General features: G+C 54.2%; 1 protein-coding gene across 7 annotated transcripts in view; it reads left to right on the top strand.

The window, feature by feature from the left end:
- The first annotated feature begins 6 nt into the window (after window positions 1–6).
- Window positions 7–14,006, top strand: part of ADCYAP1R1 (ADCYAP receptor type I) — a 59,323-nt gene continuing 45,323 nt past the window's right edge. For 3 of the 7 annotated variants that reach the window (XM_029925531.1, XM_029925538.1, XM_029925522.1), the window contains exons 1-3: window positions 7–626; window positions 11,744–11,882; window positions 13,441–13,546. In XM_029925531.1, the coding sequence (XP_029781391.1) occupies window positions 11,832–11,882; window positions 13,441–13,546 (157 nt within the window). In that variant the 5' untranslated portion in view covers window positions 7–626; window positions 11,744–11,831. Of the gene's footprint in view, window positions 683–796; window positions 1,002–11,743; window positions 11,883–13,440; window positions 13,547–14,006 lie in introns of all 7 variants that reach the window. The other 4 variants (XM_029925502.1, XM_029925509.1, XM_029925516.1 and 1 more) reach the window with 4 other exon arrangements.

Here is a 14,006-nt window from a genome sequence, read left to right as displayed (position 1 = left end):
CGCAGGGACCACGGACACCCGCCGGCGGCGGACACACGGACGCGGAGACCTGAGCTCGGCGCGCGCTTCTCGGCTCACAAGCTCCCCATCCCCAGGCGGCGCGGGGCTCTTACTCGCTGCTGTGCGCCTTGCTCGCGGAGTCTGCCCCGGGCCGACCCGCAGCCCCGCAGCCCCACGGCGAGGCCAGACTGTGAGCAGGTAAGGGCCGCCCAGGCGCCCCTGCCCCTCCACGGCGTGCCCGCCCTCCCCCGATCGGGAACCTTTGGCCCCCGGGGACCGCGGACCCCTTCTTCCAGCTCCGTGATCCACCCCCCCCTCAAAAGCCTCGTCCTCCACCGTCGGATAGCGGGCCAGGGCCAACGCCGACCAGCCTCCCGATTCCGAAACGAAGCCCCCTCCTCCTGCTGCTCCCTTCCTGCGCGACGGTCTGACAGCCACCCCCGCCCCCCTTATCTGGAATAGTACTTGGGGCAACCGATCCCTGCAGCCCCCAAAGGGCTACCTCCAGCCCCTCCCCGTGCCCGAGGGAGGACCAGAGGCGGGGAAGGCACTGCGGCCGGAGGGACCCAGAAGGACCTGTCTCTCTACTCCCAAGGCAGATGGACTCGCCTACGCGGATCGGGAAGGTGACGCTGGAGGGTCTCCGGGTGCTGACTACCACAGTCCTCACAGGGCTTGAGGGGTGGGCAAGCGATGTGTTTGATGGGTGGGGGGTAGGGTCAGCCTAGAATGTCCCCCTATAGTGACACATTCGGGATTGTTCAAAAGAGCATCCTCTCTCTGTTTCCCGCGGCAGGCGCAGAGGGACTGGGGTCTTGCTGCCCGGGCTTCTGAGGTCTTGCGGAAAACGCCCTAAGGGGGCTGTTGGGAAGAAAGCACCGGCGTTCCAGGGTGCTGTGTGCCAGCCCAAGACCCCTGCCGACAGCCTTAAAGGCACAGGCTCCTGCTGCAGCTGCAGGACGCGGGGAGCCACATCCTGGGCGGGACACTGGCGGTTTGAGGTGCCAGAAGGGCCGTTTGAAGGGCCAGGGCGCCAGTGGATGAAGCTAGCCACTCAGGAGGGAACCCGGGGCAGAAGCTGATTGCATTTCACACGAAGCTGGGGAGTGGAGCCTCACCACTGGAAGGAGTTCAGGCCCCCTTCCGGAAGCTACTAGGAGAGGGGAGGGGTGTTGGACCCCTTGGAATTCTCCACACCATTTCTATGCTTTTAGGGCAGTCAGTCTCCCCACTTTACCCAGGCCATACAGTATTACACAAAACACCCCCCCCCACCCCTCTGCTACAAAAAAAGAAAAGACACAGCATTTAGTTTTTCTAGTGAACAGCTCTGTGGCCAGGATGGGGGGGCGGTGGCTGGGGGATGGGATGGGGCCACACATAGTCTCTGGAGGGCCACTTGCCTTGGGACTGCTGTGTGGTGGAAGCAGACAAGCATCAGGTCAGGCTAGAGGCTTCGGAGTGGATGTGAGCTAATGGAGGGATGAAAAATTATGAATTTGGGGGGGGCATTGGCAGCAACAGGACTCAGATTTTTCTCAGGAGGCCCCAATCTCAGTTTGGTGCTGGCTGCAGGTGGGGTTGGCAGAGCCCCCAGGCGGCAGCTGAATCTGGGGCTCCTGCTCCCCACTGACTGACCTTGGGGAGGGCAACCAGAGGTGCAGGTCTGGATGCAAGCTGGAATTGGGACATACAGATTAGAGACAGAACCCACCAGGGGCGAGGGGGGGCAAGGGGGAGGGGGGCTTGGTCAAATATTCTAACCAGTCCATCAACAGGTGTGCGGGGCGGCCGAGGATGCGGAGCCTTCTTCTCCAGATGGTTCACTGGTGGGTCTGTATTTGGCCAGGCTACCTCTAGTCTGTTTGCCCCAGTGTGCAATAGGGACAGAGTCTGTGGGAAGCCTCTCGAGGGACCCTTCCCTGCATTCTGAGGACTAATCAGGCTAGAGCATCCATTAAAGTTCTCTTTTGTGTAAAGTTCAAGACTGCCAGGGGATTGATTGGAGAAATACTTTGGGACACTTTTTTTTTTTCATGTGGCCACCCCTCCCCGCCAGGCTCCTACTTTGGGACGCTCCCTCAATTTGTGCAAAATAAACAAACACATACAGTAGATATTTAGAGATCAGTGTATGCAACTAAGAGGCTAAGAAAGATAAGAGCAAAGGCCACAAGGTGGCTTTCTTCCTGGGGGATGTGGCCTCAGATTTAATGTCCCAGGTCTCTAGCCTCGCAGGGACGAAGACTTCACTGAGCGAGGGCAGGCACTGAATAAGTGGAGGACACTTTGTGCTGTCTGCCAGAGGGCAGAACCAAGGTGTACCAGGTGCAGAGCTGGGGCTCAGCTCAGTGCCAGGAAGGCTTCGCTTCCCAGAGCCACCCTGCACGGAACCAACACCTGGGGTGACAGTGGGTTTCCTGTCTGGGGAGGTATGTGGGCAGAGGTCTGCTACCCCAAACAGGGCTGCCTGGGGGCTGTCTACACTGGTAGAAACCCTGGAAACGTTGGCCACTCCTGAACGGAGCAATCTGCGTGCAGGGACTGAACGTGCTGGGCCTAGTGGTCCAGCTGCCTGGCAACATGCAGGCTTGGAAACTCCTCAGCTGTGACATTTGTACTGAGCCCTGGATGCCGTCAGAGGCACATGGTGACAGCCACCCCCACAGTGACACACATAGAGGGAGTGACACACTGCCTGGGAGGCACGTAGGTTTCCAAAGACACCTGCCAGAGAGGTGGGGCAGAACATGCACCAGCAGAAAGACATAGGGACACTGGGGCACACTGTCTCACACAGATCTGGGCATATCTGGGCACTCAGACTTTGGTCCGAGGGAGATCACAAAAACCTTACTTAATGAAATTCCAGATGCACATGGAATGGAAGCGAGAAAAGTGCCTGGCTTGCATGAGACTGGATTGAGGATTGGCAAGCTTTTTCTGTGAAGGGCTAGATAGTAAATATTTTAGGCTTTGCTGGCCACACACCCTGTTGTAGCTACTTAATTCAGCTGTTGTAAAGGGCAGCCAGAGATGATACGTAAACAAACAGGCAAGGCTGTGTTCTGATGAACTCTGTTTATGGATGCTGGAATTTTTTGAATTTCATACACTTTTTATGTGTCATGAAAGAGGAGTCTTTGAATTTTTTCTATTAAAAAAATACGTAAAAACCATTCCTGGCTCACTAGCTGTACCAAAATAGGTGACAGGCTGGCTCTGACCCTCTGTAAGTGTTGGCCAACCTCTGTGCTGTAAGGTTAGAGGAGAAAAGTGGTTTAAAAGATTGAAGAAGGAAAGGCTTAGCCCTGGGAGCCCAAGCTGCTCTAGGTGGCCTTGGATGCTTCCCTCCACTCTGGCTGGAGCCCAGAGTGCCCATCTGCTTAATGGGTCAGTGCCAGGAGAGACTCCCTCCCTACCCCTCAGCACCCCTACCCCAGACAGGCCTCTGCTGTGTCCATGTGATAACTCTCCTACACTGAGGACACCTGGAAGCAACATTCATGAAAATGAAATGATATCATGTCACTTCAGCTCACCAGACAGGTTCACCCTCTGGGTCCAGGTCCATGCCCACCTCCACCAGGAGGGAGATGTGGGACATGCCTGTTTCCAGCAAGACTTGAAACTCACAATGGGCAGGATGAGACCTGAAACAGCCCAGGCAGGAGGGAGGGTCTCCTTATTGAAGGCTGTTGGCTCTCAGACAAGGGTGAGCTGAGTGCAGGCAGATACAGCCAGGGTGGTGGTGGGAGGTGGGTTTGACCTTGGGGAGTAGTTGGATGCTCTCATTTCAGGGCTATGTGGTGTGTAAGCTGTCCTCAACTTTTCTGCCCCTGACAAATGGGCACTGCTGAGGCTGGACTGAGAAAGAAAAGTAATCTGCTCCTTTGTAGGCTCCTTCAAGTTTCCCAGGTTCTGATTTAAGGCTGTGGAATGAATCAGGTCTTGCCTTTGATTTCTTCTCCTCCCTCCTGTACCCTTCTGACATTTCCTTCCTGCCATTTTCCCCTGAAGTGGGCCAGGGAGGTTTTCCTTTACTGTTTTGCCTGTGTCTCTGGATCCTTTTCCCTTCTTTCCATTTCAGCTGCCCTTCCCTGTCCAGGCCCCCATCACCTCTACCCTGAATCCAGAAAAATGGCCTCAGTGTGGGTTTCTCCCCTTCTTCTCAGCTTGCCAGCCTTCTGAGGAGTATTGCCTCACCAGGAAGCTTCTCACTGCCCTCCCCTGCTTAGGGGTCTTCTGTGCTCCCACCCTATCCCAAGGACCAAGGCGGCAGGGTCCCCTGCACCTTCAGACTGGCACCAACCTCCCATCCTCTTGTCCACCCTCACCTCCTGATACCTTGCTGAGCCCCTCAGCACCCCCAGGTCACCTTCCCAAGCCCATGCACCAGGCACTCAGCAGAGTTCTCTGGGTCCCCACCCTGTACGGGGTACTTGCCAATCAGAGCCACCGCTCCCTTCCAGGGGCTCATACTCCCGCAGGAGGGACTGCTGGTTGACAAGGGTCAGGAGATGGTGAGGCATTCTCAGTCCCTCCATGCTTGGGAGGGGCTCACTAGATTTTCAACAACCAAGGCTCTACTCCTGGCTTCCACTCCCCTCCCTTTCCAGCCTCTCCCTCCATACCTCCTATCACCTTCCAGGAGGCCCCTTCCTGCTGCGTGCACTCTTTCCCCCTTCTTCTATCTTCTGCTTCCTCTTCCCCCTCTTCTCCTCCCTTGCTGCTGCTTGGTGGAGGGTGGCAGGGCTCTCCTGGGAGAGAACTCCCAGGACCCTACCCCCCCCACCAGGAGATGTGCCTGGATTAGTCAGCGTGGAAAGGCTTTGCACCATAACCTTGGGAGAGCCCTTCCCTGCCCTGAACCTGGGTTTCTCACATGTAAAATGAAGAGTGTGGATGGCACCATGGGGGCCCTTCTAGGGACCTGCATTCCTTCACCTACTGTGCACAGGTTTTTTTTTTCCCTGTTTTATTTTTTTAATAATAGTTTATTTTCAAATTGGATTCCATATAACACCCAGTGCTTCTCCCCACAAGTGCCCCCCACCATGACCATCACTCCCTCCCTCCCTCCCCCTCCCCCTTCAGTCCATGGTTCATTTTCAGTATTCAATAGTCTCTCATGATTTGTGTCCCTCACTCTCCCCAGCTCTCTTTCCCCCTTCCCCTTCCTATGGTCCTCTGTTAGGTTTGTCCTGTTAGACCTATGAGTGCAACCATATTGTATCTGTCCTTCTCTGCCTGACTTACTTCACTTAGCATGACACCCTCGAGGTCCATCCACTTTGCTACAAATGGCCAGATTTCATTCTTCCTCATTGCCATGTATACTCCATTGTATACAAACCACATCTTCTTGATCCATTCATCAGTTGATGGACATTTAGGCTCTTTCCATGATTTGGCTATTATAGAAATGTGCACAGGTTCTGAAAGGGAAGGTTTGAATGCCCAGAGGACCATTAGCATTAGTGATTAATCTTACAATCGCCAGGCTGCCGCTTACCCAAGCATTGGGCTCTGTTCTTCATCAGTTCTGAGCCTACCAACTGAGGAGGAAAGAGGTTCTAGAGGTTCCCTGTTCCTTCCCAGAAGCAAGCGTACGTCCCTCCTTTTGAGGGGTGAGCTTGGCGGGGGGCGGGTAGGAGCTGGGTAATGGTTTATTTTTCAGTTTCCACCCCCCGTTTTCCTGCACTGGGAGGGAGATAAGGAATTTGGGGGCAGGCTCATTAGTAAAGAGTATGTGGTGATCAAGAGGGGACAGTGGTCCATTTCTTGTGGATCATCTGTCTTGTGTTAGGCCCGGTGACACGGAGGGATGCCGAGCAGCCAGAGGAGTTCAGGAGGGGATAGACAGCCCAGATGCCCCAGCCCCATGAGGGCAGGAGGACCTAGATCTGTGTGGCCCAGTGGAGGGTGAGGTGCTACCCTCCCACTATAGGAGCATCCACAAGGCAAAGGCTGGACCAGAAGAACTTGGTGGGAAGACATCAGAGCTTTCCCCTGAGGGCCCTGGACCAGCCGCTGGAGAGGGGGTGAGCACCCCATCCCTGGAGCTGGGCAGTCCTCAGCAGGTTGTGGGGCAGGGAGGAATGGCTGGGGCTGGGGTGGGGGGGTCTCTGACTCCCACTCCATGCGGAAAGTCGGAAGCCTGGTGAGTCACCGCTGGCTCTGCTCTGCTGACTGATGTCGCTGTCTTCCTGTGTGCTTGGTGCAGTGGCTCACCGGAGGACATGGCAGCTCTTATCTGTTCCCGCTCTCGTCCATCACTGGGCTGCTGGGTCCTGAGGAGGGCCTCTCCAGTGTGAATGGGGGAGCGGACTCCCCTCTAGACTGGGCATCTGTCACCCATCCATTCTTGCCAGGCAGGGCTCCAGTACTCTCTGCTTTGTGACCTTGGGAAGTATTGCCCCGTCGCTGGACTCAGTTTCCCCACAGGTAACTCAGTAGTAATCTTGGAAGGTGGACTTTAAAGCCCATTTCAGGTGTGAAATGCTGTGTCTGTAATTAACTCTTCCTAAGGAAGGTGTTTCAAATATAGAAATATGGGCAAGGGGTAGCAGAAGTTCTGATAAGTCCCCAAAGGTATGAGAGGGATCACTAATGACATACAAATGAGTTCTGAGCTAATCTTTCTTTTGCCAAAGGCAGAGAATGGCAAGAGTGTGGGGATGAAGTGCATAAGCTATGGGGCCAGGTTGCTTGGGTTCCCTTCCCAGCTCTACCACCTATCTGCTGTGTGACCTTGGAGAAGTTACTTAGCCTTTCTGTGCATTAGTCATCTCAGCTATAGAATGAGGATAATGCTAGTCACTACTTCAGAGTTTTGGGCAGGTGAAAGGAGCTAATGCAAATTTATTGCTTGGAAGAGTGCCTGGCACATACTGGGTGTTTAATAAATGTTAATCATTAGTAAATAAAGGTGCAACAGTCCTGCTGTTCCCATTTGGAATGTCACACGGGATAGAGATGACACTAAAAGGTGCAAAAACTTGGACACAGGTGGTATGAAATTAATACCGGTTAATGCAGGTATAGCCCTGCATTATAGCATAGCCCTGCTATGCTATATACTCTGTAGTTTACTTACATGAATTTGGTGGGGTTGCACAGTAAGTAATATCTCTGAGATAGGCATTACGATCCTTTCCGTTTTATGGTGAAACTGAGGCACAGTGAAACTAGCTTGCCTGAAGTCCTAAGGCTAAAAACTCTAGCAAAGTGGTCCCCAGGTCCACCACAATAAATACCAGGGGGCAGAGTTGAATTGGTCTCAGATCAGTTGCAAAAGCCAGTTGCCGCAGCGGAGCCCGGACCCAAGAGAGCCAGCCTGGGAATATCACTGATCAGGTCATCCTGAGCCAGCTATGTGGCCCAAAGAGCCGGTGTCCATGCTCAGGGAGGGGAGAGCCCAACCCCAGACCACAGCGGCCAGGCCTAGCCTTGTCCTGCACGAAAGTCACTGGCAGGTTGGGGGTGCAGAGGAGGGAGGCAGCCAGGACAAAGGGGAGGAGGAGCAGCTGACAGGGCTGCAGGGGACGTGTGTCAGAGGGTAGGGGAACCATGCTGGTGGCCCACAAGAGGAGCGGGTTTGGGGCAGGTGGCCGACAGCTGGAAACTCTGAGCGCCGTCCAGCAAGGGTGGCACAGGCAGGGGTCAGGGCATGGATGGGGCAAGAGCAGGAGAGCCAAGAGGGGCTGCAGAGACTGTCGTCTTGCACAGGCTGGAGGAGGTGATCCCTGAGGTCCCCAGCTGAGGTGAGGGAATGGGAAGATCAAGGCCGGGGAGCTCCCACGCTCTCTCTCACTGGTGAGTCCACTTGGGCAGGGAGTGGACTGTAGCAGCAGCGGTGGGGGGGAGAATGAATAAGAGAATGGACCTTAGGAGTTCTCATCAAAAGAAAAATAAATGTTGTAACTAGGGGGTGACGACATTAACTAGATTTATTGTGGTGATCGTTTCGTAATATGTACAAATCTCAGATCATTACGTTGTGCACCTGGAATGAATATAATGTTATATGTCAGTTACATATCTCAATTTGAAAACAGAGGGCAACAGTGGGAATTGGGAACACTGGTCTAGTCCCAGATGAGGCCCTGTGTTGAGAATGCCCCAGCCCCTCCACCCTGCGTCACTGGGCTGCTTCACATCATCGCCTAAGCAGCCTGGTGACAAAGCGGAGCTGGGGGATGGTTGGGCTGGGGCCTCTGCTCCAGCTTGTTTTTAATTCAGTGCAGCTGTGGCCGAGGAAGGAGCTGGCCTGCGGAGAGCAGGCGTGAGCATCTTGCAAATCTGGCGTCCCCATGTGAGCACATGAGCCTGTGCATGCTCGCGTGCGTGCGTGTGTGTGCATGTTTGTGTGTGTGTACTCCTGCCCAAATCCTGATATCTCTAACTGCCTCTGTATATCTGAATGCCTTTGCAGAATCAGTGTGTATATAATTGCACAGATCAAGTACCTGATAAACATGGTGAATATCTGCATTGCTGTATCATTGCATCTGCACATACCTTTGTTCTCCATCCTGAAGGTGTCTGCATTTCTGGGAAGGAGTGTGTGCACGTGCGTAGAGTTGTGTGGCAGTCCCTGAAGGGGCGTCCACCTTTGTGTATTTCACACATGGCAGTGTACTGATGCCTCAAGTGGGTGCCCTGGGGATGAACGTCTCTCTTTGTCTCTGTGGGGTTGGCAGGTGTTTATGCTCTTCTCTGTGGACCTGTGTGTGTGTGTGTGTGTAAGAGAGAGAGAGAGAGAGAGAGAGAGAGGAGATAATCAGAAATCAGCCTGCCCTCAAACACAAACTTACTCTCTTCTAACCTGCTACCACCCATGTACCCCTAGAACATGCCGAATGGTGGAAGCCAGGCCAACTATCTTTGTGCTAATGAAGGTCAGAAATCCTACTCTACATGAGAGTTACCTGGAGAGCTGTAAACAACATTGATGTCTGAGCCCCAGCCCTGGAGAGATTGACTCGGGCCACGGTTTTTTTTTTTTTTTTTAGTTTAGTTATTTATTTTGAGAGAGAGAGAGAGCACGGGAAGGGAAGGGGCAGAGAGAGAGAGAGAGAGAGGGAGAGAATCCCAAACAGGCTCTGCACTGCCAGCACAGAGCCCGACAAAGGGCTCAATCCCATGAACTGTGAGATCATGACTTGAGCCAAAAGCAAGACTCAGATGCTCAACCGACTGAGCCACGGGTATTTTTGAGTGCTCCTCAGTGGTTCTGATGGGCTGTCCCAGTTGAGTGGGAGCTAAGAGATCAGAGTACATCTTCCGACCAGGGCCGGGGCTCAGGGAGCAAGTGTCCACCCTCTGGGAGTCCTGTCCTGAAGGAAGCCGATAGTGTCTTTGCCATCTCAGGGTGTCACTGACAGCAGGGAGCTCTCTCCTTTCATTTCTGAGTGCTCCTGCCTGCTGTCTTCCTCCAGGAACCCTGCTCTGTGCCCCAGGACAGAGGCCTCCCCCAAGAGATAGAAGCAGCAGCTAGCTCATGTTTACGGTGGCCCCTTGCTGGGAGTATAGGAGAGGTGGCCCCCGAGGAAGGAGCACTATGTCCACTTGGTGACACAGGCTGTATACTCATTTTCCTTCTTTGGCTCTTATATGGGCCCTGCTGGCCACCAGGGAACTGAGGTGAGGAGTCACCTTCCTCTTGGCTAAGAAGGTTGAGACTCACAGAAGCAAGTGGTCTAGATGATGGCTGGGTGCTGGAGGGTGAGGTGCCGGCACCCTCCTGACCAGAGGGCTGATGGAGGTGCTGGCGCCACCTGGCTTTGTCTGGGGTGGAGGCCCACCTGACTTCACATCTCACCAGCCTTCCAGCCTGTCTGATGCTTTCCTAGGTGTGAAAGAGTCAGCTCAGATCTCAGAGGTTTTCTGCCTTGCGGTGGCTTTCCTAAGCTCTCCGCTGGCCAAGAGGGGGACAGCCTGAGGCATCTGCTGAGGAGCAGGGGGCTGGGCATTCCTCTATCCCAGCAAGGCAAGCAGGAGTGTCAGCTCCCATCTCAGCAGACAGGGCTATAGGCTCCCCATGGATACTGCATGTGACCAAGCTCTCTGGGGACCACTAAGTGCCAGGTCATTGCCAGAAGCAGCCTGTGACCACCAGAGGTGTGGAGAGCCCTCGGAGTGGGTGCAGAAATGAAAGCCCGAGAGTCCAGCCCGGCTAGAACCCTAGGACATGCTTCCCAAGCCTGCCCAATCCCTCCTGCCCTGCAAGGGAGAGGCTACACCAGCACCTTCAGGGTCCCCAGGGCTTCTCAGAGCCTATCTTGGAGAAACCCAAAGCCTCCCTCAACATCTCTGAGTGGGCCCTGAGTGGGTTGAACAACAGGTAGGTAAGATGGGGCTGCCTTTTGTTGAGCTTCCCTGCAGCTCATTTTCTTTCTCCTTTTCTGGGACTTGCTTGTCAGCAGATTGAGCTTGGGGAGGCCAGGAGAGAAGGAGGAGGCATGGGTGGGCAGAGAGCCAGGGGCACAAAGGAACCGAGGGAACAGCAGCTCTGCCCTCCATGGGGGTGTGTGTAGAGATTAATGGGTTGGGATACAGCCCCCATGGGCCTCAGAACCAGGCACGTCTGGGTTAGTGGTGGCCCTGACACAGGCCTATGGAATGGTTGTATTAATAATTTAATAGTAATAAAACTAACAATTTTTAGATTACTGTGTAGTATTCCATTGCATGGCTACCAGGGTCTATTAACAGTGCCTGCTTGATGAATGCCGTGTTGCTTTATTTTTTGCTGTTAATGCTATTTTAAGTCATGCTGCAGTGAATACTGTTGCATATGCTTTTTTTTGGGGGGGGGGCAAGTGCAAATATTTCTCGATAGATACCCAGATGTGGAATCGCTAAGTTGAAGGGAATTTGATTCACGATTGATTTGAAAAGCAAACCAAATCCCAGGCTCTTCCCCCTGGGAATGTGCCAGGGTTCCCATGCCCTCCATACTCGACTCCCTGTACCCTGTCTGGTGCCCACCAGCAACCCCGGTCCTCCAGGGCCTCCACACTTGGACCGTGCTCTTCAGCACTCACTTGGTTTTGTATGTCGTGGTGGTAGAGGCTTTATCCTGGAGGTCGGTGGGCTGAGGTAGGGTAAAAGGAGGTTCTGTTTGCTAGTGGGCCAGGCTCGGCAGCTGGAACGCAGTGACCCTCTGTGGTGGGAAGTTCTTTCTCACATAGCAGTCTGGAGCTAGGTAGGCCTCCCAGGCTTGTGGGGTCCAGCACTGGGGAAGGGCAAAGGCGCAGAAGCATGGAGCGTGTGCTGCCTTATGGACCAGTGGCATGGAAACAGCATGTGGCCTTGCCACCTGGATTCTGTAGGTGGGAGCTTCATCACATGTCGGCACCTCAGAGCAGGAGGGCCCGAGAGATGTCCCTGCTAGGTGGGCACACATGTGTCAGCTAAGGCTGTGTTGCAGTGGAGGGAAAGACAGGGAGACAGTCATCCCCTACAGAGGGGAAAGCCTTCCAGACCATTCTGGTCCTCTGATGGGGGCCTGAGCCAGTGTGTTCTCACTGCATCCCCAGTGCCTAGCCCTGCGTAGGTGCCCAGCAGGTGTTTGTTTGATAGAAGAATAAAGAATGCTTGGGCAATGGCAGGGAGGGGTTTACCCTTGGAGACCAAGAGCCTTGCTGCAGGTAAGGGAGGGTGTCAGGAGGAAGGGTTGTCCCTGCCCCTCCTCTGCCTCTGGACCCACAAAACTCACACCTTCCTTTCTCTCTAGCCTGGAGACACCTTGGGGCTGACTGGCATTACTCTGAGTGGGAGGCGAGCAGTGCTGGCCTGAGCCTCCTTCTAGATTGAGAAGCGTCATGGCCAGCATCCTGCAGGCTTCTCTGGCTGCCTTCCTCCTGCTGCCTATGGTAAGAGCCCAGGACCCTCCCCTCTATGACTATTTGGAGCCCCAGGATCACCTGAACCCTTATCCCAGAGAAGACCCTGTGTCTTTTGTCTTAGCCAAGCTCAGTTCATGTGGCTGGTTTCTCTGCCTGAATCCCCACTGGGCCCTTCAGCGCCTCTGTGTGAATTACAAAGGGTGCCCCTTCCTCAAGACCCAGTACTCATTGGACCAGAAATTGTGATACAGTTGACAAATCTATTATGATGGTGACGTGTGTGGCCACCTTTAGAGTTGTGCAGTGTGCAACTGCTCGACTGTATGCAGGGGCCGTAGTCACAGGAGCAGAAAGTGTTTTGATCCCAGTCCCTAGCCCACAAGTCTCTGCCAGGTTAGAGCTCAGAAGTCTGCTCTTTGCTCATGCCTCTTCCTGAACAAGGGAAGGGTCAGGGAGGAGGGTTCCTAGGCATTGGCTTCTGCCTCTGAACCTGGGAATTTAGACCAGCAGTGGATGTACTGTCTTCAGAGCCCTGGATGCCAGTCCTGCCTCTGTCCTGCCTCACTGTGTGACCACGGAGAAGCTCGCCCCTCTCCCTGGAAGCCTGCACATCTGTGAACAGTCAGGGCTGGACCGGATCCCTCAATACTCCCCTTGGCTGCTCAGATGCCCTGTGCCTGACTCCATACTTGCAGACATCCCTTTGAAGAACCATCCCTGACCCCAGTTTTAAGTTAAAGTGACAGCATTAGAACACAGCTGCCATGATAGTAATCCATGATCCTGTGCTTCCTTGGTCCTATGCTTAAATCCAGTACCTGCCACTGACTAGCTGTGTGACCTTGGCCAGGAACTTTTTACTTCTCTGAGTCTTGATTTCTGCTTTTGTAAAATGTGGGCAGGACTAAATGAGAATAGCTAGTAGGTCCCATGGAATGCAACCACTTCTCCCTTGCCTGCCGCCCCTGGGGGCGCACCTCCTTTCTGAGTCCCCAGAGGAGAGAGAGATTGAGCTTTCTTAGCCCCTTCTCTCTCCCACCCCCTATTTGCCTCCCTAGAGTACACCAGTAGCCTCGTGGTCTCTGGATCTGGACGGCCTAGGCTCAGACCCTTGCTGTAGTCTACTAAGCTGTGTGACTTTGAGAAAGTTCCTTAGTGTCTCTGTGCTTAGATTCACACCTGTCAAATGAGAATGATGAAAATAGTACCTACTCCGTAGTGCTCCTGAGCTGTATACTCATATGACAGAATAGCGCATGCACATAATATAGCATTATAGATTTTGCTAATAGTAATGTATTAGTTTTTGTATATAGTTTGCTAATAGTATTATAACACATGGAAATTGAGACCCAGGGTGAGCTGGAGTCCACTGAAGGCCAAGCACTGAATTGGTGGAGAAGAGCCCTCAAGGTATCTGTGGTAAAGTAGAGTCCGGCTCCCTGCCAGCCCTGAAATCTCAATGGCACTGTCCTCTTCCTGCTTCTGCCCCCATCCTCCACACACTGCCCCAGGGGCTTAGGTAACGGCTTGTAGATGAACCTCCTGGTTGGCTCCTACTGCCCATCCCATGTGTCCCCCGCAGGTCACTGCCGTGCACTCTGACTGCATCTTCAAGAAGGAGCAAGCCATGTGCCTGGAGAAGATCCAGAGGGTGAATGACCTGATGGGCTTGAATGACTCCTCCCCAGGTGAGTCGGGTGGTGAGGAGGGCATGGTGTCCCCAGCGCATCCAGGCCAGCCTTTAGACACCAGTGTCTCAGCCTCTGGCCACTTGGTACAGCATGGTGGAGGGTTCAGGCACCTGGGTCCTTCTGAAAATGAGTTGGGGTGAGGAGTCCTGAACCTGCTCTGGGCAGTGACCCTCGGGTTTCCCTCCTCGGGGACAGCCTGCCCTAGCCGTCTCGTTCTGGAGGAGGCTGTTCGTGGTGGCCGGCTGTGGCCACTTCCATCCCTTGGGGGCTGGTGTCTTAGCTGGGGAGCAGCCGTGAGAGAGCTCATTAGCAAGCAGCCTGGGTCTGCTGGCAGCAGGGACACTGCTGTTGCCAGTGGTCCAGCTGGAGAGCACCTGGGCAGGCAGTGGGGCGGGGGGGGGTCATCTCCCTCTCCCCTGCTCACTCCATCTGTAGCCAGAGAACAAGGCCGCAGGGG

The sequence above is a fragment of the Suricata suricatta genome, chromosome 2, assembly GCF_006229205.1.
Source record: "Suricata suricatta isolate VVHF042 chromosome 2, meerkat_22Aug2017_6uvM2_HiC, whole genome shotgun sequence".
Taxonomy (NCBI): Eukaryota; Metazoa; Chordata; class Mammalia; order Carnivora; family Herpestidae; genus Suricata; species Suricata suricatta.
The sequence above is the reverse complement of the archived record's forward strand: the minus strand, read 5'-3'. Positions and strand labels throughout refer to the sequence as shown.